This window comes from Lactuca sativa, chromosome 6, assembly GCF_002870075.4.
Source record: "Lactuca sativa cultivar Salinas chromosome 6, Lsat_Salinas_v11, whole genome shotgun sequence".
Taxonomy (NCBI): domain Eukaryota; kingdom Viridiplantae; phylum Streptophyta; class Magnoliopsida; order Asterales; family Asteraceae; genus Lactuca; species Lactuca sativa.
The window spans coordinates 154,217,974-154,242,542 of record NC_056628.2 but is presented as its reverse complement, the minus strand read 5'-3'; the positions used below and the strand labels follow the sequence as shown (position 1 = coordinate 154,242,542).

General features: G+C 31.4%; 2 protein-coding genes across 6 annotated transcripts; both read right to left on the bottom strand.

Annotated features, from left to right (window-relative positions):
* Positions 1-1,672: 1,672 nt before the first annotated feature.
* On the bottom strand, positions 1,673-14,245 carry LOC111901120 (puromycin-sensitive aminopeptidase). 2 transcript variants are annotated; one of them, XM_023896997.3, is made up of 29 exons: positions 9,196-9,577; positions 8,085-8,225; positions 7,923-7,998; positions 7,679-7,755; positions 7,284-7,397; positions 7,128-7,202; positions 6,918-7,025; positions 6,622-6,834; positions 6,465-6,526; positions 6,353-6,380; positions 6,171-6,257; positions 6,039-6,064; positions 5,893-5,956; positions 5,727-5,807; positions 5,586-5,633; positions 5,465-5,488; positions 5,293-5,361; positions 4,917-5,026; positions 4,755-4,835; positions 3,914-4,097; positions 3,689-3,837; positions 3,431-3,569; positions 3,208-3,354; positions 3,031-3,112; positions 2,764-2,939; positions 2,560-2,670; positions 2,329-2,445; positions 2,053-2,124; positions 1,673-1,942 (listed from the first exon to the last, which is right to left on the bottom strand). In XM_023896997.3, the coding sequence occupies exons 2-29, from the start codon at positions 8,172-8,174 to the stop codon at positions 1,862-1,864; spliced, it is 2,691 nt and encodes an 896-aa protein (XP_023752765.1). In that variant the 5' UTR covers positions 8,175-8,225; positions 9,196-9,577; the 3' UTR covers positions 1,673-1,861. The 2 variants fall into 2 exon arrangements, 1 of the variants encoding a protein (XP_023752765.1); XR_006184438.2 differs by lacking the exons at positions 1,673-1,942; positions 2,053-2,124 and adding an exon at positions 13,721-14,245 and having other exon boundaries at positions 2,406-2,445; positions 2,823-2,939.
* A 798-nt stretch (positions 14,246-15,043) lies between these two features.
* On the bottom strand, positions 15,044-22,224 carry LOC111901119 (puromycin-sensitive aminopeptidase). 4 transcript variants are annotated; one of them, XM_023896993.3, is made up of 31 exons: positions 22,069-22,224; positions 20,933-21,010; positions 20,789-20,833; positions 20,487-20,627; positions 20,325-20,400; positions 20,153-20,229; positions 19,957-20,070; positions 19,796-19,870; positions 19,591-19,698; positions 19,295-19,507; positions 19,138-19,199; positions 19,009-19,036; positions 18,829-18,915; positions 18,702-18,727; positions 18,557-18,620; positions 18,387-18,467; positions 18,257-18,304; positions 18,134-18,157; positions 17,956-18,024; positions 17,720-17,829; positions 17,514-17,594; positions 17,261-17,444; positions 17,027-17,175; positions 16,807-16,945; positions 16,569-16,715; positions 16,402-16,483; positions 16,134-16,309; positions 15,931-16,041; positions 15,700-15,816; positions 15,424-15,495; positions 15,044-15,313 (listed from the first exon to the last, which is right to left on the bottom strand). In XM_023896993.3, the coding sequence occupies exons 4-31, from the start codon at positions 20,547-20,549 to the stop codon at positions 15,233-15,235; spliced, it is 2,664 nt and encodes an 887-aa protein (XP_023752761.1). In that variant the 5' UTR covers positions 20,550-20,627; positions 20,789-20,833; positions 20,933-21,010; positions 22,069-22,224; the 3' UTR covers positions 15,044-15,232. The 4 variants fall into 4 exon arrangements, with proteins under 4 accessions (XP_023752761.1, XP_023752760.1, XP_042751846.1 ...); XM_023896992.3 differs by lacking the exon at positions 22,069-22,224 and adding an exon at positions 21,737-21,987; XM_042895912.2 differs by lacking the exon at positions 20,789-20,833.
* Between the last annotated feature and the right edge of the window lie 2,345 nt (positions 22,225-24,569).

Here is a 24,569-nt window from a genome sequence, read left to right as displayed (position 1 = left end):
GATGAGAACATAGTGTTGAGGCACTAGAGATAAGAGTAGATAAGAGATAGAAAAGAGAACATACCAAGAGATATGGAAGAGATGGATTAGAGAAGAGACGAAGTTAGAGTATGGGAAGAGCATGATAAGAGGCTAAGAGAAAGAGATAGATGAATGAGAAGAGTAGCAATGTATGATACTAAGAGAAAGAGATCAGATGATAGAGTATAAGATAGATAAGAAAGATGAAAGATAAGAAAAGATAAAATGATAACTCACCGAACACTATGTGTCTGATGTTGTAGATATGTTCAGATGTAGATATGTTCACTATGTGTCTGATGTTGTAGATATGTTCTTGTTTTGTAGATATGTTCTTGTTTTGTAGGTTCAGAAGATGTAGTAACAAAAGAGATGGCATGAGCACAAGAAAGATTTAGATAATAGGATGCTATTAATGTATTTCCTTGTTCTAATGTGTATGTAGATTTTTTATGTAAACTCATGATTATTCCTGGGAAGTAAAGTGTTTTAATTTTAGTAGAATTCCACATTTGTAAGAAAACACTGATATTTCCTTTTAATTAGATGTATAAAAATTTAGGTCGTTACAACATGTGAGTCATCCACCTCTAGGTTCTATGTATATCTTGGCGATAATCTTGTATCCTAGTCTTATAAACAACACGCTGTCTCTCGTTCCATTGCCTAAGTTGAGTATCAGGGGATGACTAATGTGGTGACAGAAGTTGGTTGGCTTTCTTTCTATCGAAGCTTTCTTGTCCACTTCCACAAGCCACTGTGGTCTTTTGTGATAATGTCGACATCATGTATTTAGCTTCAAACCCAATACAACACCAACATACCAAGCATGTAGAAATTTATTTACATTTTAGGGAAAGTGTAGCAACTAGTCATGTTCATGTTTTGCATGTTCTGATAAGATATCTTATCAGTATGCGTATATTTTTACAAAGAGTCTTCCTACATAGTTATTTTTAGACTTTAAAAACAATTTAAGTGTTCAAAAACCTCCTATTCCTGTTCCAACTGCAGGATCGTGTTAGACTATTATTTGTTTGTTTATTTATATTGAATTCTTGTATATAATATAGGGATCCTCATATAACCTGTACTTTATTTATATTGATATCAATATAAGCATAAATCCTACAAGGATTTTCCACGTTATCAAACAATATTAACTACCAATATTTTTGATCCATCAGTAACATTAATTGGTTTTGCTTGGTACAAATAAAGAGTCGTATTGTATGAATTGTTACATCACACATAAAGAGCAAATAATTTTGTTTTATCCTAGCTTTCAAAGTCTTTCGTCACAAAAGCATTACCCCACCTTTTTTACTGTATCCATCTTTAAATAACTAACAAATAGTAGAAAATTTTGTCCATTTTTACATACTCGACCAATTAAGATTATCAACCAAACCAAACGGAGCTAAAACGTCTTCGTTTACATGGGTTAATGACTTTTGTCATATGCATCCCCTATAACCATGATACATACATCATACATCATACATCATTTTCAAGTCATATTCGAGTTGAAATTCTAACCCTAACCTTGCCCGTTTTGTAAAACAGGTGACCTTGTTTTTTATGTTAAAATGATCAAATGCAATAAGCATAAAATGTATTATATTTGTTGAAAATTTCGGAACATAAGGACTAGACCAAGAAAAATAGCATTTCTTTTTCACCTGAAGATCTTCAACAAACTCAAAGGAAAAAGTTGTAAAATTATTCATGTTCTTACCATTTCAGGGGATTTTACCAGTACATAAGTAACTAAAACATCATTATTCTAATTCAAGTTTTATATGATCACCACTTTGATTCTTTCATAAAAAGAAAGATTCTAAACAGCCAAACTCTTTGAGGCGATTTCAAATACGTTCTCTGAGAGCCCGTTACAACACACAATCATCTCCAGCTGTGCCTGTTTTTCCAATTTCATCAAGAATTAGCAAAACATACTTTCAATTATTACTATTTTTTTGTTTATTATATATAGCATACGATAATTAATTAAAGATCAAGATTCATTACCTTGGCAAGGTTTTGGCGGGTATCATCATATCGCTTCCATCTGGAAAAGGCTGAAACCATCCTAGACGCCACCTGGATCAAGACAAGGGTAAAATGGTAATTTCAATCAACCCCAGAAGATTCGTATTGTAAAAGAGTTGGATACAAGAATGATGCAATTGCAACATCTTGCATCCAGCCCTATTGTAAAATGCTTTACAAGGGTGTTTTAAAAATCTGATTTTGGTCCTACTCGAATGAAGAAAGATAAAAGAAGGGTAATTAAGTCATTTTCACCTGTGGGTTCAGTTTGTCAAGCTGCACCACAAGGTCTCCCAAGAATTTGTAGCCTGAACCATCTTTAGCATGGAAGTTAACAGGCGATGCACAAAATCCTCCAATCAGTGAATAAACCTGTCCAAAATCAAAGTTCAAGAAAATAAGACTTCTAAACCATTTTGACCCATTTCTCTTTTTGCTTTTTTTTTCCATATAAAATGGTGAGTAAAATAAGAGTAAAGTTGTGACCTTGTTGGGATTCCTTAGGTCAAATGCAGGATGATTCAAAAGTTTCTTAACATTCTCAACATTCCCAGGAATATCCGATGCAGATTGAAGTGAAAACCACTTGTTAACCACCTAAAATTCAAGAAAACAAAACAAACATATAAAAAAAGATCCCTTTTTTTACTTTAATATATCCAAATTAAATTACATAAAATAACAATTTACCAAGTAATCATGCTGCCATTTGTCATAAAAGTCAGCCAAAGCATCTTCACGGGCTTTACCTGGTTTTTGAGCAATGGCTGCAAGAGCTGAGAATTGATCTGTCATATTTGTTGCACTTTTGTATTCATTCACCACAAGCTCGTTGATTTCTTCATCTTCAAGAGTCGCAAGATACCCTTTTTTTTCCAAAAAAAGTCAAAATCATAAACATCAACACTCACCAATATAAAAAAAAGGGTACTTAAGAGCAAAAATACATATATATACCAAGGGCAGTGTTCTTAAGAGCACGTCTTGCCATATTAACATGGTCAAACTCATACTTCTCTGAGCTCCTATTTTCTTCCACCTGTCAAAGTCAAACATGTCAACATTAATTCACACAATGTTCATATGTGGAGTGGGGTGGGGTGGGGTGGGGTGGGTAGGAGGCATATTTTTTACCTTGTTTATGAATTCTTGCTTCAACTCCAAAGCAAGTTGTTTTCTAATAAAAGATTGAACAGCATGAACAGCATCAGGGTCTGCTACTTCCATCATGTCCATAATCTCACCTTCACCAGGGAGTGTTATTGTTTGTGCAATAAACTCCTAAATATAAATGAATTGATTTAGTGTTGAGTTACCTCAAATCTAGAAAACTACGACAACTTCAAAAGAAAAATACCTTGTCTAGGCTCGAATCCAAAAGAATACATTTGATCCCATGAACAAATTGTGGATCAAGAACCAATTTATTATCTTTTTGAAAGTTAACAACTTGGCTTAGCATCAGTTTCCTTGCCAATATTTGTCCAGCTTCCCAACTAACAATAATAATAATAATAATAGTTTAATAAGAAAACCTTGAAAGTATAATGATGTAATAGAAAGAAATGAAAGTATAACACACACAAATATATGAAAGTAGATTGCCATTTCTTACCGATTAAATTCATCTGAATCATGAGCAAGAAGGAAAAACAGATCGTTTTCTGTAAGATCAGAGTGTAGGTGAATAGGAGCACTATAACCCCTTAACAGTGATGGAATTGGTTTTTCAGCAACATCTGTGAATACAAATTCTTCTTCAGCCTAAATTTAAGACACGAAAAATGATTTAGTTAGTAGATGGATAACTTGTATGGGGCCCTACGAAGTGTAAAATTACCTTTGTAACCCTGAGAACAGTAGTGTAGACAGGCTGAGCACCAGATGTGATGGACACTAACTTCCCATCTTGATAGAAAGATGATAATGGCATGTCTTTTCCACTTGAATCAAGAAGCCCCATAGCCACAGGAATGAACATTGGCTCTTTTGTAGGCTGACCTGGAGAAGGTGGCAACGTTTGACTGAAAAAAATAAAAATAAAAAAATATAAATACAAGCTTTCTAGGTTGTTTTTTAGGAAAGTTATTATAATAGGAAAGTATAATTGATTTACAACTTTTTTCCCTATTTTTAAGAATTTGAATTAGACAGCCCACTTTCGTATCTAGCCCATTGTAGTCCATTTGTATTTTGTGGTATATATACTACACGAAAAGCATAATGCCATTTTATGGGAAAATGTTTTCATAACATGTTGTAGATATTATGTAATATGAGAAATCAGACCAAGCCTTGTTTTCCTGTTTCATGTGTTGTTTTTATTTTTAATGACAAAAATTCAAGCATCGAATTACATTTACGAATATAGCAACAATCTTTTCTAAGACATAAGATTTAATGTTGTTTTCAAAAATTCAATAAAAAGGTATAGTTGAAAGAATTTTAAAAAAGTTCATAAGCTCGTTAAAGCACTAACCTTGCTAGCTTTTTAAATAACTAGCTTACAAGCTACTTTTTGGTTTGTCAAACATGTTAAACTAAAAAAGATTTCAAAAAAAAAAAAAAGCTAGTTGTGGCATGCCAAACATAACCTTAGTCACACCAGGGATTTTTTTTGGGAGGGACAAAAACGTACTTTTGTCCCATTGACATCAGCCCCACTCAAAGAAAAAACTTACCTAAACTTCAAAGAAAAGGTATGAGCTTCAACATTGTAAGAAGATGTAACCTTCACGATAGGGGTACCAGCTTGTGAATACCTAAACACAAGTCATGTTTGTTAACATAACAAATCTTTAAATAAAAACCATAAAAAAATATATATTGTAAAAGTAAAATACCATAATAAGAAATTAGCAAAATCCGTATTGTTAGCATCTCTCATAGCAGCAAAGAAATCTTCACAAGTTACTGCTTGCCCATCATGCCTTTCAAAGTACAGATCTGTCCCCTAAAACAACAAACATTAATTCTACAATACAACTAAGTGCTAAACACAAAAAATAGCAAAATATTTTCATTTATTTTTGTATTATAGCATCTTACTTTCGTTTTTTCTATTATAGAATTGTATTTTGTAAGTGAGAAGATTTTCAAACTACATGCTTTAATAGAAATAAATGAAAGTAGGATGCTAATTGAAGCACATTGCTATTTTCTACATTTAACCCTAAAAATAATCAGATTTGGTTCAGTCATTTAGCCATCTCTCCTTACCTTCCAGAACCCTTCACTTCCTAATAAAGTTTTGTACATACGGACAACTTCAGCACCTTTTTGGTACACCTGTCAATATTATATATTAAAAAATTAAATTCATTGACTTTTTGTGTTTTCATGTCAAAATAGAACAAATGGCAAACCGTGGGTGAACGAATCAGAAGCATACCGTTACTGTATAGAAATTGTCCATCTGGAGGGAAAAAGAAAAAACAGTTGAAAGTTGAGGGTAAGTTTTGAAACTTTAATAGACAAAAGAGAGATTACAAAAAAGGAAATAAGCTCCAGACCTTAATGTAAGAGTGAGGCCTAACAGGATGAGCCATGGGTCCTGCATCCTAGAAAAGACAAAGATTACGACATATCCAAATAAAAAATAAAAGGAAAAAACAATATTTAATTGATGTCCAATTTAGATTAAAGATGAGAACCTGTGAAAATTGGTATATACGAAGCTTTGAAACATCACCAATTCTCTTAACTGTTCGACTGCCTAAATCAGATGAAAATTCCTGCAAAACATGTTATAATCATTAAACGCATATTAATGATATAAATATAATGATTTTTTTTTTTAAATCTGCAACAAGATCTTACTTGATCACGAAAAATGGTAAGACCTTCTTTCAAACTCAACTGGAACCAGTCACGACATGTCACTCTATAAAGATTTATAAAAAAAAATCAGAACGATATTTCATATTTTTTTAGAATATGATCAATAAAAGTTTATATAATCAAACCTGTTGCCAGTCCAGTTATGGAAATACTGCAATATATAGAAAGGGTTATATATAATATACACGTTACTGTTTAAGCAATTAAAGAATATAAAACCTTTTTTTAAAAACACAAAATGATTAAAAATCTCAAACCTCGTGACCAATACAACTCAAAATTGCAGCATAATCCGCATCTGAAGCCGTCTCCGGTGATGCCAAAATAAGCTTAGAATTGAAAATCTATTCAAGAACGAAAAAAGATTAATAAAAAACTTTTTTTATGCGGAAAAGAGATTAGTTATATAATTTACTACTATATGTCTATACACACATACATTCAAGCTCTTGTTTTCCATGGCTCCCCTGCCAATTTAAAACCACAAAAAAAATGTAAGGAAGGAAATTAAATCTGGATAAGAGAACAAAATAAAAAGGGGTTTTGCCTACAAGTTGAAATCGGGAACAACCACGATGTTGAAGAGATCAAGATCATACTCTCGACCGAAAACCTAGAACAAGAGATGAAAAGACGAAAACACCCTTGAGTCAAGATGTTAATAAAGATGGAAGGAAGTGGGAGTATGGAAGAAGAAGAAGAACTAACATCTTCATCCCATTTCATGGCTGCTTTGAGAGAATACATGGCATGTAGGGTTTTAGGGAGATCTTGTGGTGGGGTCCATATTCTTAAATCAACTTTTCGACCCGAACATGTTATGAAAGTGTCATCTCTGCTCTCTAATTCTCCTGCAACCAATGCAAAAAGATAACAAGGTTTCTTGAATGGATCCTCCCAAACAGCAAAATGCTTCCCACCCTGCAATCAACAGCTTAATCTCTTACTTAATGCAGAAAAAGAATGACTTGATTTGTTAAGACATATAAGAAGACAAGTTTCACCTCTAAATCTCCTTGATCAATGAGGTTTCCATTGGACAATAACACAGGGTAAAGTGACTTGTCAGCCTCAATACGAACAGTATATTTTGCCATAATATCAGGGCGATCCTGAAACCAAAATAATAATATTAATAAAATATTTAAAAAAAAAAAGGGAGAAAGAATAACTAGAAAACAAATCAATATCAATAATCACTTCAAATAACAAACCTGAAAATAAGTTATCTTTCTGAAACCTTCTGCTTCACATTGTGTGCAGAAATTACCAGACGACTTGTAAAGACCCTACAATACAAACATTAATCAAATTTTACCAAAGCCCTAAAGAGAAGTAGAGAACAGAAATAAATAGTAGATTTTTTTTACCTCTAATGATGTGTTATGTTGTGGTGAGATTTCAGTAACAGTTTCCAAGGTAAAACTCCCACTTGGAGGTGCTTTGAGAATTAGATGCCGAGCATCTATATCATAATCTCCCTCCTGAAATTTAAAAAAAAAAAAAGTAAGGTTTAGCCTTCGGTGTTGTTTCTTTTTTACTTGATAAACTTAATGTGGACATGACTTAATATGAAAAAGAACGACTTAATAAAGAAGCTCAAGGAAATGAGGCTTTCAATATTAAGTACAACTTTTCAGAAATTTGTTGTATTTATCTTTTCGTAGCATTTCCAAAGTTTATCATCATTTTCTCAAATAAATAAACATCATTTATCAAGAAAGGACTTAATGGGAAATCAAATGTAAACTTTAGTGTTCCATACCTTCAGTTCAATACCATTAATCCTAACCGAAATCAGCTTGAGATCAACCCCATCCAAAGCCAATGGAGCAGCGACACCTGTCGCAAGTCAAAACAACATCCATTCACTAAACAATCAAGAAAAGAACGTAACTTTGACTCTATTAAAGGTCTTTTCATTTAATTAATATATGTTATTAGAAGTTAATAGACTTATTTTGGAAAGAAAAAAGTGTATGTCAATGAAAATCACAAAGCATATATACCATCAACTCTAGGGACAACTCTGATTTTTGCACACACAATTGTCTTTTCTTCACCCAATGAAAAGCTTAGATCCACCTGAATTAACAAATCATTAACAAAAAAACCATAAAGATGCAAACTTTAAAAAAATAACATGCATTTTAGTTGAACAAAGTACAAACTGTATCAAAGTAGTAATCTGGTAATTTGTAATCTTTTAGGAAAATCTCTTTAGGACCCTCCATTTTTGATTCTCCAACTGATTCTGACATGGATTTGGTTGCCACAGAACAAATGAGTCTCCTACTCGTTTGATTAGTTCTCTAAAAACCAAACATGAATCATTATTAAACAAAATGTACTCATTTAATAACAAGAATCTTATGAGTTATGAGTTATGACTTATCTTATGTGGAGTCCTAGATCATATATAGTATATACAGGGCCAGTCCAAACACAGAAGAAAAAAATGACCCCAATGTCAAATATCTCAATGCCAAATATAATAAAAATTTCAAAAAAAATATCATTTATAATAATAATCAATAATATCATCCAAACCAGAAATATAGTCATAGTATTTACAAAAACACCACCAATATTTACAAAAGACAATAAATTTCTAGCTTTATTAGATACAAAACTAACAAGATCAATTTAATCTAACATTTTTTTTTCTCTATACATAATATTGCCAATATCTTTCTCTATACATCTATACATAACTTTCACCTAAGATGTTTCTTCAATAACTTTAGCTAGCTTTGAACAACTTCAAGGTAAACTTCTCTCTATAGATGCCTTTTGACCTAGGTCATTTTAAGTTCTTGAAAACTTCTAACTTCTTTAAACTTCTTTATACAGTTGTAGAGATGCATCTACAAATGCAAGCTGTCAAATAAAACCACTATGTAATAAAAGTCATAAAAATGATAACTAAACTAAAATAAAAAATCTAATAAACAACTCCTCAAATTACAATATTAGCTTGTTAAACGAGATATGGAACTCTGAAAGAATAAAGTCATAATAAAAACAGTAGAAAAATTGGAAGATAAAACTTTTCTTTAGATAATTATATACAAATATCTAGAAACATAATACCTAATTGAGTGGAAATTCTTAAATTTAAAACATTGATTATCAGAACTTTCTGAATAAGTAGACTTCAGAAATCTGAGAAACAAAAAATCTGATAACATAGAATGAGAAGCAAAAATCAGGAAAAAAAAAAAATCTGATACACAAAGCTATAAGCTTTCAGAAACGAAAAATCTAAAAGAAAAATCATACCTTCTTAAATTCTTATCTGATATCAAGGAAGTCGCAAAGATTCGAAATCAGCATAGAGAATCGAGAGTGCGAATCATAATGAAAATGCGAGAGTTTGTGAGAAATAGGGGTTAGAAGCCGGGAAGTCGACTGCGACTGTAAGAGAGAACAGAGTGAGTTGGAAAGATGCGTTCTATTCATTTGAGTAATTCTTGAATCCCCTTATCAGAGGTATGTCGATTCACGACGTCGAGGTGGAGATATCTATCAAGTATGTCGATTCGATTAATGATTCATAAGACGCCCTGATTGGCTAATTCTTGCCTCCTTCGGTCTTTTTCCATTCCACAGAGGCATTCAAATAGAAGTAGATAATTTATACACACCAATCTACAACACCATCCTATACCAGCTTACTTTTTAGGTAAATGATGACTATATAATTATCATTTGCATTATTTTTTAGGTTATGATTACAATATAATTATTATTTTGAATAATTTTTATCGTTATTTCATTATAACAAAATCAATAAAATTTTATTATTTAATAATTATATTTTTATTACTAACTTTATTAATATTAACAATTTTAAACTTATTTTTAATTAAGATTAAAAAAAAAAAATTTATTTTTATAATATAATAATATAAATAGTATTATAAAAAATAAAATTCAAAATAAATTTTTATCCATATTTTTTTTACTTTATCCACGACAAAAACAAACGACAATAATAATTTTGTGCGGCTATGCACCTACGAAAGATTTTGGGTTTGTTAATGCCCAACATTGAGTAAATAAAAAGGGTTATAAATGTAATATTTGGAGATATCATTTCACTTCATCAACAAATTTGATTTAACAATTTAATTGCTTGATATAAAAATATAAAAGATTAAATAAACACATGATTAAAAAAAATAGTCATAAACTCATATAAACTCATATGTTAAAGAATAAATGCTTTTATGTAATGTTAATACATTATTATTTTATTTCAAAAATTATATATATATATATATATATATATATATATATATATATATATATATATAACTAAAAAAAGATCAAAGTAATGATACTTAATGTTTAAAAAAAATAGAAACCAATATAACTAATGAAGTATCATACATGTCGAATTTGTTTATATGCGAGATAGATTATTTATATTAAAAATAACACAAAATAAATATATCCAAAAATAAATTAATAAAAAACAATATGTTGTATATGTTTGTAAAGTTAAAGGGAGGAAAATAGAAAATAATATATAAATAAAGGGGCATAAACATAATATTAAATTAAATGTATTTTATTGTTTTCCTATTCTTATAGTTAATCATTGCGTCACTAGTGTTAAAAGTTGTGTTTAAGAAATAAAGAGAAAGTTAAAGTCAAATATATAGGTCAACACAATATTAGGTTGGTGTGCAGTAGACTTGGAATAGGATGATGTGTAAAAAGTAAAACCCTTGTTTTTTTTTTCTTTTTGCTAAATTGAGTTTGGGGCCGACCCTAGGGCGCTAATAGAAGAAAAGGTAAATATAGTCCCTCTACTATCAATATGTACAATGTAGGCTAAAAGTAATTATTAAACTAGTTTGTGTAAAATTTGCAAAACAAAATACAATTACGCCATGAAAACTAGAGGTGAGCGTGGTGCGGTTCGGTGTGGTTATTAGCCAAAACCTTACTACTAACCGCAAATGCGGTTAATCCATTTTCAAAACCGCTTTGTGTGGTTATTTTTGCGGTGCGGTTTTATTTTTTTGTGTTGCGGTTATTTTGTATTTTTTTTAACCACAGTTTAGAGCTCAAACGGTTTTCAGAGTTCAAACATATTACTTTTATGATAAAAATAAAAAAATAAAAAAGAAACATAAGGTATAAAACAATTAATTTAAATCACAAACAACTAATATTTTAAAAATGTCAAATCAATAGTAATTAACAATAAATATCTTTAAATTGTTTAATTTCATCATTTTCCAAAGTTAAGCATAACAAAAAACCAACACTTTTGTCTTCTAGTATTTTATCTATCTTTCAACCATGAAACTTGTCTTATTTTTAATATTTAATATAGTAATAATTAATAAAAAAATTATATGTAATATATGCGGTGCGGTGCGGTTTTTTGCGGTTTTTGAAAACTGATAACTGCACCGCACCGCAATTTGCGGTTTTTGAAAAATAGAAAACCTCACCATCGTTTTTTATTACGGTTGCGGTTAATTTTAGTTGTGGTACGATTTTTGCTCACCCTTAATGAAAACATATCAAGATTAGTTTTTAAAACACAAACAGGAAGATTATTTAATTATTATTGATGCGAACCTTTGACTTATGATAATATATGTATTTAGAGATGGTGTTTGAGCATTTTACTAATGGGATACGACACATAGGCTGAAGCTACAATGTTTCAATAAAAAAATTGTAAACCTTGCGTGAAACGTTTTAAAAAACATTAAAATATAGGTCGAGAAAATAAGTACGAAAACATAAAATAATAATAATAATAATAATAATAATAATAAATACGTCGAAACGTAGACAATCTCAAAGGTTTCTGGTGTCTTTGTCCTCTCCGGTCACCTTCTTCGACAACTCTCGCCTTCTCCGGCGAAACATGATATTCCGACGAGTTCTTGGCAAAGGTCGCACAAATATGAAGCAATTCATGTCGGGTAAGAGAGTTTTGATGGAAATTTTACACATACACAAACACAAAAATCTGATCCAAACTCGAAATCAGAAAATCAAAACCCCTAAAATCTAGGGTTCGTTCGTTCTTGAATCTCCTACCTATAAGAGAATTTTAGGTGTGTGTTGTGTGGAACAAATCGATTTCAAACCATTTGATTTCAAGGGTTTTGTTTCTGGGTTTTCAAAAACAAAGAAGAAACCCTTCGATTTGTGTGGAGTGTGTTCTTCGTATGTATTCTTCAAATTTGGAAACAAAATGTAGAAAATATTCTTCGTTAAGATCAACTTTGAGGCTTGATTTTGCCATCTTGTTCATATGAAAACCCTATAAACGATTTCAGATTTTGATTTCTCACACACAAACAAGATTTCATATTTTAGTTTTCGCGTTTCTGGGTTTTCAAAAACAAAGAAGAAACCATTTATTTCTCCATTAACAAGAACAATGAAGCTTCCATTTGCGATTTTCGATCTCGATCTTAGATTTTGAAACTCGATTTTGGATATGGAGTGTGTTCTTCGTGTATGTTCGTCAAAACTAAACAACTATATGTCGACAAATGTTCATCGTTAAGCTTGATTTTGAGGCTCGATTTTGCCATCTTCTTCAAATGAAAACCCTAAAAAACGACTTCAGCTTTTGCTTTTTCACACACAAACACAATTTCAGTTTTCAATCTTCGACATGTGTGGGTTATGATGTGACAATGCTTAAAACGATTTCGGATTTGACAAACAATAACACATATCTGATTTGCCAAGAACTCGCCGGAATATTCATGTTTCACCGAGAAGGTGCCGGAGAGAATAATCACCAGAAACCTTGAGTAACAGGTGATAGCCGTCAAAATGGTTATTGCGAACACAACTAATAAGTTGTATGGTATATTTGATACAAAAAAAAGAGTTCCCAAAAAAAATGATCTAAAAGTTAGTTCAAATAACTTTTTGGTAGCTTTTATGTTTTAGTTTTAATGTAATTTTACATCTTTAAAAGTTGACAACTATTTTTGTCGAACACTACTTCACAGATAAAAGTTATAGCTTTCGGTCATCAGTTAGTTTTGCCAAACAATATCCTTATCGATAATAAATTTTCTATCAACTAAATGTAATAATAATTATTTTATAGTTAATATAAATGACATAAATATTTTCAATAACATATGATTACCAAAAGTTTAATTGTATAATTTTATTCCGAGCAACATGTATAGGTTTTTATGATAAAAACGTTATAAGTTATAAAGTGTTATTTATAGCGTCATTAATACTCTTTTTATATAAAAATGAAATTAATATCATTTTTATGGCAAAATATATAATTTTCTTATTAGTAGAAAATCTATATAAAATTTAATACACTATATAACTTCAAATACACAAAAATTCTATTTTGTGATAAATACTCTGCTGTATATTATTCATCTGGAAAAATACCAACTTGTATATAAATAATCCTTTATGTAAAAATCCATTTTTACAGAAAACATAAAGTTTCATTGTATACTCAAAATCAATTATACATAGGTTATGTTAAAAATACATAATACGGCTAAAAAACTCGTATAATTAAAAACTCATTTTTGGTTTATTTTACTTTTCCAATTGAACCAAAACTATAGAATAAATATATATTTTATTTTTTAGATGATTTTTACAGAAAGTATATCTATAACTCTTTATATAAAACATACTAAAAGTACATATAAATAGGATTTCAAGTGTGTTTTATACATATTTTTGTGACTCCAAGTGAGTGAATGTAAACTTGATGGTATAAAAATATAAACTTTATGAATTTAAAAAGGGGAGATCTTAGACATATGTATACCTTAAAATGAACACAACTTCAGATTTTGAAGCTTCAAAGACCAAGCTTGCGAAGTATGTTACCTAAATACCTCTCTTGATATACCAACTCCTTGTAGGTGTATTTTTGGGGTTTTGCTTCAACAAAATAAGCCCCAAAACTCGAGAAATGTTGTTATATATTTAGAATGTATTGGGGAAGAAAGATTATGGTTATCTTGGCTTAGAACTCACTTAAGTACTCTTTTTCATGCATGCAAAAACTACATATGGGTTTTGAAGTAAATGAGAAACTATATCGACTCTTTCTCTTACTTGTGATCAACTAATGACTTAAGTAGATGTAATAATTAATGCAAGCCTATCTCACCTTTTTTCCTTTCTGTTTCTCTAACTGACACATATGGAATTCAAACTCAAGTTTGCTTGACTTAATGGTTAAAGACAAGAAGAAAGGATTCATTGTGGAAAAATGAAGCAAGAAGAAATTATGGGACTCTCCCAAGCATTAAATGCAAAAGAAAAAGACAAAGATGACTTAATCATTTATATTTACTACTAGTTTATAAATTTTCGCTTGAGTTATATATATTTATTAAGATCTCCATAAAATATGTGTCTTAATTCACAACCGTTATTTCCTTTTATGAATTTTTGAATGTATATATATCATTTCCGGCATAAAGAGATCAAGCAAAAGAAGGGCTTAATCAATTAAGTACTTGGATGTTAAGGCTTAATGATGTTAGGAACTAGTTTGGTTCAGAGTTTGTCCATTAAGTACTTAAAATTTGACTTAATCTCAATGTTGAAAAGGAACACACATCATTGGAAGCAACACAAATCCTCTGTTATCTGCAAATCAAATTCCAGTAGTTTACAATCTCGTCTGTTTTAATGATTAACAAACAAAAATACCCAGAAAAACTAAGATTGAGGAATTGTTAGCAAGTGAACATACAAAGATAACTAAAACTTATACCTATAAAGAATTTTACCAGTTGATATGAACAATATGTGGTCAAAGGGATTGTATAGTTTAGAAGAGAATGAAAAAACTGAAAATAAAGTTTTGATCTTCACGGCTAAGTCATTTCAGAATTACAAAAACGACTCGACTCGAAGGTTTTCTTTTCCTTATGGTTTTGGTTTTGTATTTTTCTAGTTTATTCGAAAAACTTGCATATAAATAAACGGGTCATTTTCAAGTCATATTCGAGTTGAAATTCTAACCCTAACCTTGCCCGTTTTGTAAAACAGGTGACCTTGTTTTTTATGTTAAAATGATCAAATGCAATAAGCATAAAATGTATTATATTTGTTGAAAATTTCGGAACATAAGGACTAGACCAAGAAAAATAGCATTTCTTTTTCACCTGAAGATCTTCAACAAACTCAAAGGAAAAAGTTGTAAAATTATTCATGTTCTTACCATTTCAGGGGATTTTACCAGTACATAAGTAACTAAAACATCATTATTCTAATTCAAGTTTTATATGATCACCACTTTGATTCTTTCATAAAAAGAAAGATTCTAAACAGCCAAACTCTTTGAGGCGATTTCAAATACGTTCTCTGAGAGCCCGTTACAACACACAATCATCTCCAGCTGTGCCTGTTTTTCCAATTTCATCAAGAATTAGCAAAACATACTTTCAATTATTACTATTTTTTTGTTTATTATATATAGCATACGATAATTAATTAAAGATCAAGATTCATTACCTTGGCAAGGTTTTGGCGGGTATCATCATATCGCTTCCATCTGGAAAAGGCTGAAACCATCCTAGACGCCACCTGGATCAAGACAAGGGTAAAATGGTAATTTCAATCAACCCCAGAAGATTCGTATTGTAAAAGAGTTGGATACAAGAATGATGCAATTGCAACATCTTGCATCCAGCCCTATTGTAAAATGCTTTACAAGGGTGTTTTAAAAATCTGATTTTGGTCCTACTCGAATGAAGAAAGATAAAAGAAGGGTAATTAAGTCATTTTCACCTGTGGGTTCAGTTTGTCAAGCTGCACCACAAGGTCTCCCAAGAATTTGTAGCCTGAACCATCTTTAGCATGGAAGTTAACAGGCGATGCACAAAATCCTCCAATCAGTGAATAAACCTGTCCAAAATCAAAGTTCAAGAAAATAAGACTTCTAAACCATTTTGACCCATTTCTCTTTTTGCTTTTTTTTTCCATATAAAATGGTGAGTAAAATAAGAGTAAAGTTGTGACCTTGTTGGGATTCCTTAGGTCAAATGCAGGATGATTCAAAAGTTTCTTAACATTCTCAACATTCCCAGGAATATCCGATGCAGATTGAAGTGAAAACCACTTGTTAACCACCTAAAATTCAAGAAAACAAAACAAACATATAAAAAAAGATCCCTTTTTTTACTTCAATAAATCTAAATAAATTACATAAAACAAGAATTTACCAGGTAATCATGCTGCCATTTTTCATAAAAGTCAGCCAAAGCTTCTTCACGCGCATTACCCGGTTTTTGAGCAATGGCTGCAAGAGCTGAGAATTGATCTGTCATATTTGTTGCACTTTTGTATTCATTCAACACAAGCTCACTGATTTCTTCATCTTCAAGAGATGCAAGATACCCTTTTTTTTCCAAAAAAAAAAAAAGTCAAAATCATAAACATCAACACTTGTCAACATAAAAAAAAGGGTACTTAAGAGCAAAATATATATACCAAGAGCAGTGTTCTTAAGAGCACGTCTTGCCATATTAACATGGTCAAACTCATAGCTCTCTGAGCTCCTATTTTCTTTCACCTGTCAAAGTCAAACATGTCAACATTAATTCACGCGATGTTTATATGTGGGGTGGGGTGGGGTGGGTAGGAGGCATATTTTTTACCTTGTTTATGAATTCTTGTTTCAACTCCAAAGCAAGCTGCTTTCTGATAAAAGATCGAACAGCATGAACAGCATCAGGGTCTGCAACTTCCATCATGTCCATAATCTCACCTTCACCAGGGAGAGTTATTGCTTTTGCAATAAATTCCTAAATAAAAAGGAATAAACTTAGTGCTCAATTTTACCTCAAATCTTGAAAACTACAAGAACAAAAAAAAAAGAACTTCAAAGAAAAATACCTTGTCTAGACTCGAATCTAAAAGAATACATTTGATACCATGCACAAATTGTGGATCAAGAACCAATTTCTCATCTTTTTGAAAGTTAACAACTTGGTTGAGCATCAGTTTCCTTGCCAATATTTGTCCAGCTTCCCAACTTCAATAATAAAAATAATAACAGTTGAATGGCTAAATCAACAAAATGGTGAAACTATACATAACATTTTGTCTTTCTTACCGATTAAATCCATCTGAATCATGAGCAAGAAGGAAAAACAAATCGTTTTCTGTGAGATCAGAGTGTAGGCGAATAGGAGCGCTATAACCCCTTAACAGTGATGGAATCGGTTTTTCATCCAAATCATGGAATACAAATTCTTCTTCAGCCTAAATTTAAGACACAAAAATGATTTAGTTTGTATGATGAATAACTTATAAAAGTTTTCACGGGCCCTACAAAGTGTAAAATTACCTTTGTAACCCTGAGAACAGTAGTGTAGACAGGCTGAGCACCAGATGTGATGGACACTAACTTCCCATCTTGATAGAAAGATGATAATGGCATGTCTTTTCCACTTGAATCAAGAAGCCCCATAGCTACAGGAATGAACATTGGCTCTTTTGTAGGCTGACCTGGCGTAGGTGGCACTGTTTGACTGAAAAAAAATAAAAATTACAACGGTAATTTATAAAAATAAACTAAAAATAGTGTCTTGAAAACTTACCTAAACTTCAAAGAAAAGGTTCGAGCTTCAGCATTGTAAGAAGATGTAACTTTCACAATAGGGGTACCAGCTTGTGAATACCTAAACACAAGTCATGATTGTTGACATTATAAAAATCTTTAAATAAAAACCATTAAAATATATATATATATATATATATATATATATATATATATATATATATATATATGGTAAAAGTAAAATACCATAATAAGAAATTAGCAAAATCGACATTGTTAGCATCTCTCATAGCAGCAAAGAAATCTTCACAAGTTACTGCTTGTCCATCATGCCTTTTAAAGTACAAATCCGTTCCCTAAAACAACAAACATCAATTCTACATCACAATCAAGTGCTAATATGAAGAAATGAAAATAGGAAACATTGTTATTTCTTGCATTTAACCCTAAAAATAACCACTGAATCTCTTCTTTCTCCTTACCTTTCGGAACCCTTCACTTCCCAATAAAGTTTTGTACATACGGACAACTTCAGCACCCTTTTCGTACACCTGTCAATATAAAATATATATAATAAAAATTTAAATTCATTGACTTTTTGTGTTTTCTTGTCAAAACAGAACAAATAGTAAACCGAGGGTGAACGTATCAGAAGCATACCGTTACTGTATAGAAATTGTCCATCTGGAGAGGAGGAAAAGAAAAACAGTTGAAAGTTGAGGGTAAGTTTTGAAACTTTAATAGACAAAAGAGAGATTACAAAAACGGAAATGAACTCCGGACCTTAATGTAAGAGTGAGGCCTAACAGGGTGAGCCATGGGTCCCGCATCCTAGAAAAGACAACAATTATTATAAAAAGGAAAAAATAAAAACAATATTTAATTGATGTCCAATTAGATTAAAGATGAAAACCTGTGAAAATTGATATATACGGAGCTTTGAAACATCACCAATTCTCTTAACTGTTCGACTGCCTAAATCAGATGAAAATTCCTGCAAAACATGTTATAATCATTAAATGTTTATTAATGAAAAAGATACAATGATTTTTTTTTTTTAAAAAGTCTGCAACATGGTCTTACTTGATCACGAAAAACAGTAAGACCTTCCTTCAAACTCAATTGGAACCAGTCACGACATGTCACTCTATAAAGATTTATAAAAAAATCAGAACGATATTTCATATTTTTTTTAGAATATGATCAATAAAAGTTTATATAATCAAACCTGTTGCCAGTCCAGTTATGGAAATACTGCAATATATAGAAGGGGTATATATACAAATTATTATTTAAGCAAATTAAGTAATATATATTTTCTTAAAAAAAGACCAAATGAATAAAGAATCTCAAACCTCGTGACCAATAACACCCAAAATTGCAGCATAATCTGCATCTGATGCAGTCTCAGGTGATGCCAAAACAAGCTTAGAATTGAAAATCTATTCAAGAACAAAAAAAAAAGATTAATAAAAAACATTTTTTTATGCGGAAAAAAGATTATATAATACTACTATATGTCTATACACACATACATTCAAGCTCTTGTTTTCCATGGCTCCCCTGCCAATTTAAAACCACAAAAAAATGTAAGTAAAGAAATTAAATCCAGACAACAAAACAAAATTAAAAAAAAAAAAAAAAAGTTTTGCCAATTTGCCTACATGTTGAAATCGGGAACAGCAACGATGTTGAAGAGATCAAGATCATACTCTAGACCAAAAACCTAGAACCAGAGATGAAATGACAAAAACGCCCTTGAGTCAAGATGTTAATAAAGATGGAAGGAAGTGGGAGTATGGAAGAAGAAGAAGAACTAACATCTTCATCCCATTTCATGGCTGCTTTAAGAGAATACATGGCATGTTTGGTTTTGGGGAGATCTTGTGGTGGGGTCCATATTCTTAAATCAACTTTTCGACCCGAACATGTTATGAAAGTGTCATCTCTGCTCTCTAATTCTCCTGCAACCAATGCAAAAAGATAACAAGGTTTCTTGAACGGGTCCTCCCAAACAGCAAAATGCTTCCCACCCTGCAATCAACAGCTTAATCTCTTACTTAATGCAGAAAAAGAATGACTTGATTTGTTAAGACATATAAGAAGACAAGTTTCACCTCTAAATCTCCTTGATCAATGAGGTTTCCATTGGACAATAACACAGGGTAAAGTGACTTGTCAGCCTCAATACGAACAGTATATTTTGCCATAATATCAGGGCGATCCTGAAACCAAGATTAATAATATTAATAAAATATGAAAAAAGGGAGAAAGAATAACTAGAAAACAAATCGATATCAATAATCACTTCATATAACAAACCTGAAAATAAGTTATCTTTCTGAAACCTTCGGCTTCACATTGTGTGCAGAAATTACCAGACGACTTGTAAAGACCCTACAAAACATTACAAACATTAAACAAATTTTAGCAAAGCCCTAAAGAGAAGTAGAGAACAGAAATAAATAGTAGATTTTTTTTACCTCTAATGATGTGTTATGTTGTGGTGAAATTTCAGTAACAGTTTCCAAGGTAAAACTCCCACTTGGAGGTGCTTTGAGAATTAGATGCCGAGCATCTACATCATAATCTCCCTCCTGAACATTTAAAAAAAAATGTAAGCTTTAGTCAAGACAGAACTTAATGGGAAATTAAAGATAAACTTTAGTGTTTCCATACCTTTAATTCATTTCCATTAATCTTGACCGAAATCAGCTTGAGATCAATCCCATCCAAAGCCAATGGAGGAGTGACACCTGTCAAAACAGCATCCATTCACTAAATAATCAAGAAAAGAACATAACTTTGACTCTGTTACACGTCTTTTCAATTAATTAACATCTGTTATTACCATTGACTCTAGGGACAACATTGATTTTTGCAAACACGATTGTCTTTTCTTCACCCAACGTAAACTTTAGATCCACCTGAATTAACAATTCATTCACAAAAAAACCATAAAGATGCAAACTTTAAAAAAATAACATGCATTTTAGTTGAACAAAGTACAAACCGTATCAAAGTAGTAATCTGGTAATTTGTAATCTTTTAGGAAAATCTCTTTAGGACCCTCCATTTTCGATTCTTCAAATGATTTTGACACGGATTCGGTTGCCACAGAACAAACGAGTCTCCTACTCGTTTGATTAGTTCTCTAAAAACCAAACATGAATCATTATTAAACAAAATGTACTCATTTAATAACAAGAATCTTAAATGTTTGTTAGATATGTGGAGTCCTATACTATCAATATATACAAAATGTCGGCTAACATTATTTGATATTTATTAAAACAGTTATGTGTAAAAACTAACCGGTGAATAAAGGTATGGAAATCGGCAACTTTTGCGTATAATTTGCTAAACAAAATACAATTATGCCATGAAAGTGGATCAATATCAGATTTTAAACACAAATGGAAAGATAATTTAATTATTATTATTGATATAAATACAAACCTGTGAATTATGATAAAGCCTGTATTTAGAGATGGTGTTGGAGTATTTTACTGATGGGATACGACATGTAGGTTGAAGCTGCAATGTTTTCAATCAAAAAATGTAAAAAAAACTCGTGTGAAACGTGTTAAAAACCATTAAAGTATAGGTCGAGTGAATTAGGAAAATATAATATAAACGTTTTATCGCACACTTTATGGGAACTTTTAATTATATAGATGAAAAAGTGTTGCATTTCTTAGGCTCCATAGAACATGGTTGACTTGGAAAAATTAGTCAACACATGTAATCTAGCACACTTAAATTTGACACCAAATATGACATAAAAATCTTATAAATGAATCCTGGAGGGGAAAAAGATTAAATTACGAAGAAAATCAACTTATAAAGATGTAAATAGATCAAAAGGGTAAAAGAAACATAAAGATGAACTTAAATTACAAAATATTGCATTTATGGAGTGTTTCAATGTGAGTTTAAACTAATTCTTGTAATTTGAAGTCACGATAATCAGTTCCATTTCTTTAGGTAAACTAAATATTATTCTGAATTTCTGATTATTAATTGCCAAAAAAGTAAGATTTTCTGCAAGAATACTGCTCCAAATAATAGTCAGATTATTCATGTAAAATTACACGATGCTCAAAAATCCCACCACTGAGAGTAACACACTAACACGTATCCTTAATCTTCACGTATCTTGAAAACAAAACGCTAACTGTGGAAAACTTTTATTAAGTTAATTAGATAATAATCAAGAACACAAACGAACATAAAAATTAATAAATGGTATTCGGTAATCACATGTGCAGACGAAATCAAACCCAAGAGACAAGTCCTCGGCAAGCTCGAACCTTTGCAGGGAATAATCAATCGAGCCATCGTCAACTAATTAAGATTCGAGTAGAGATTCGCAAAAAAAGGTATAAATTATTTCAAAAAAGATATCCAGAAAAACAAAACCCCATAAAAAAAGCTAGCCCTTTTAAACCCTAGTCCCTAATTGATACAATCGACTGTGAAGTGAGCTCTACCAGTTGGGTGTTTCTTATACGGCTTGTATACAAGATAGGGTTAATTTGAAATAATGGACAAGAAAAATCTGATTAAAAACACGAAATGAAAAATGAAATTACCTTTCTTTGATCTGAGTGATCAGTGATGAGGTGGGAATCTGATAGCCTCGATAAAACCTACGATGAAACAAGGATAAAAAGAATCGGCCCAATGAAGGGGTATTTATATAAAGTTTTGATGATGATAACGTATAGATGGGTATGGCCAGCGTGATAGATTCTTAGTTGGATTTGTAACGTTTTACAAATTAATTACATAACCTTTTTCTTAATTAAAACTTAAAAGATTTATTTTGTAAATTGTAATTGTAATAATGTATAATCCCTAAAATAGTATCGGGCATCTTTGTAAAGCAAGGGGTGTAAAATGTTCAGGAACCTGGAATTTACATTTTAATAGAATTAAGAATCGGAATGATATAATGAAATTGGTTTCGGGGATTTGGATTTGGAACCGAAATTGGGTTTTGGGCATACTGTGTCCCTTTTCCAATTTAAGGTAAAAAGTTAACTCTTAATTCATTATTTTTGTAGTTTTTATCCATCTTTTTCAACCAAATTGTGTCTATTGTGTTTTATTCGATTTATTCAATTTGCGGTTTTTATTCATATTTTGGGTGTTTGATGGATCAAATCATACGTTCGGACTTCGCATTGTGTTGGGAGGTATGAGGATAAGATCAGCGGAATTCAATTATGTTTTAACAAATAACGTGGAAGTGATGGTTGTCAAGTTCGTCGATATGGTCGTATCGAAAGGGTTTGATATCACACTTGAATTGATTTTGAACATATTCACAAAAGTGAAGAAATTTGGTAAAAACACCAGACTTGTTGTGTAAAGGATACACCGAAAAAAAAAATAAGAATATTAGTTTAAAAACATGATATAATATTATATACCGGGCCATTTTAGTCAAGTTACGAATCTTGATAATTGAAAAAGTTTTGTACCTCGACATCATTATTTGAGTCAAGTTTTACTTTTACAGTAAAGTATGTATTTGATTATAATAAGAAATAAGAATCTTTGTTTCTTTTCAAATAGAATTGTAAATGATTTAAAGCAAATAAGCTAAATAAATTGAACAATAATAAGAAATATCATTGTTAAATATTTAAATTTGAATATTTTAGGATTAATTGCAAATTCTTTCTCACAAAAATAGAAAGATTATTGTTACTGAAATAGGATGCTAATACATATTCATAGGCTAAGCACTTTCTTGTTTTATATGTATTTTCATATTTTGTTTAACCTGATGTTAAGTAATCTCTCTACAATTGTGCTATATGTCACATCTTATCTTTGTGTGGATCACAAAAGGATTCAAATGTCACTAAGACTAGTAATAGGTGAATTTCAAATATCATAATGAACCACATCAAACATAGAAGAAACATTTATATTTAAACTAATAAAAGGTAAATGAATGTGTTTTCTAAAATGACTTGCATGACATGACAGACTAGCAATGTTTTTTATTACAATAAATAAAATGACTTTACATTAATGACTTAAGTGCATGAGCACTGAGGTGGACCAAACTTTGATGCGCAACTGGAGACCAAGACTCGGTGGTCGGATATAGGTCACATGAGCTTACACATCGAAGAAGGATCTAGCGGGTGCAGAAAGCCTTCATAGAAAATCCAAATTTGTCAAATTCAAAGGTAACCTTATTGTCTCCGGTAAACTATATGAGATTTTCAAAGGTTTCTGGGATTTTGTAAGTTTGGATTGCACGACATGGGTGACTAATACGTACGACCATTACCCACTAATATCATCTTTACTATGTAACACCAAGTTCCAAGTAAATAACACCTTTGAGTTTTGGTAATTCAAGTCATAAATAATGAATTTTGTGGTGACCACAACGTGGCAAATGATGCACCACGACATGGTTAAGGCTAGATGAAACGCCCATTCATTTGGGTCCCCACGACATGGCATGATGTTAGCTACGATATGGCGACGGTCAGGTTGTAAAAACCTAATTTTCGGGCTTTAAGGCCTATTTAAGAGATGTGATGGTTAAGGCTTGCACACCCTCAGCCTCCATCGGCTCCCTTTCGGCCTAAAAGCACCCATAGCCACCATTGTTGAGTTTTTGAAGTTTTGTGGTGGTGTTTGGTGAAAAAAAAAAAGAACAAGGCATCTATTGTGTGAATATTCAGCAAGCAAGCCACTCCTCCACTTTCTAGCTCATTTTCTAGACCATTATGAGTCTTCAAGTTTCAACCTTTATGTTTCATTGTAACGCCTCGATTCTCAAGTATTGATTTTATAAGAATTTTCTTGTTTTCAAGGTCTACTCGACGAGTTGGTTGCCCTACTCGTCGAGTAGCAGCGGGTTGGTCCGCGTGATTTAGTGACTTACTCGCCGAGTCAAAGAGGGGACTCGACGAGTAGGAGTTGGCAGATGAAACCCTAAATTACGGGGTCTTGCACCCTATTAAAAGGATCATTGGCCTCACCCAGCCTCCCCTTTACAGCTTCTTGGCACCCTTAAACCCTAAATCGTGTGTGTGTGTGTGTTTCTTTGGTGTGTTGAAGC

Coding starts and splice junctions, on each gene's coding strand:
- LOC111901120 (XM_023896997.3), bottom strand. CDS start 8,174: ATGTCAGAATCAGTTGGAGAATCAAAAATGGAGGGTCCTAAAGAGATT. Junction 5,634..5,726: donor GTATATACCAATTTTCACAG/GTTCTCATCTTT, acceptor TGTCTTTTCTAG/GATGCAGGACCCATGGCTCA. Junction 3,838..3,913: donor CTGTTCTCAGGGTTACAAAG/GTAATTTTACAC, acceptor TCTTAAATTTAG/GCTGAAGAAGAATTTGTATT.
- LOC111901119 (XM_023896992.3), bottom strand. CDS start 21,814: ATGGCTCGATTGATTATTCCCTGCAAAGGTTCGAGCTTGCCGAGGACT. Junction 20,628..20,788: donor TTCCATACCTTTATTCACCG/GTTAGTTTTTAC, acceptor TTTGGTTTTTAG/AGAACTAATCAAACGAGTAG. Junction 18,158..18,256: donor GGCCTCACTCTTACATTAAG/GTCCGGAGTTCA, acceptor CCTCCTCTCCAG/ATGGACAATTTCTATACAGT.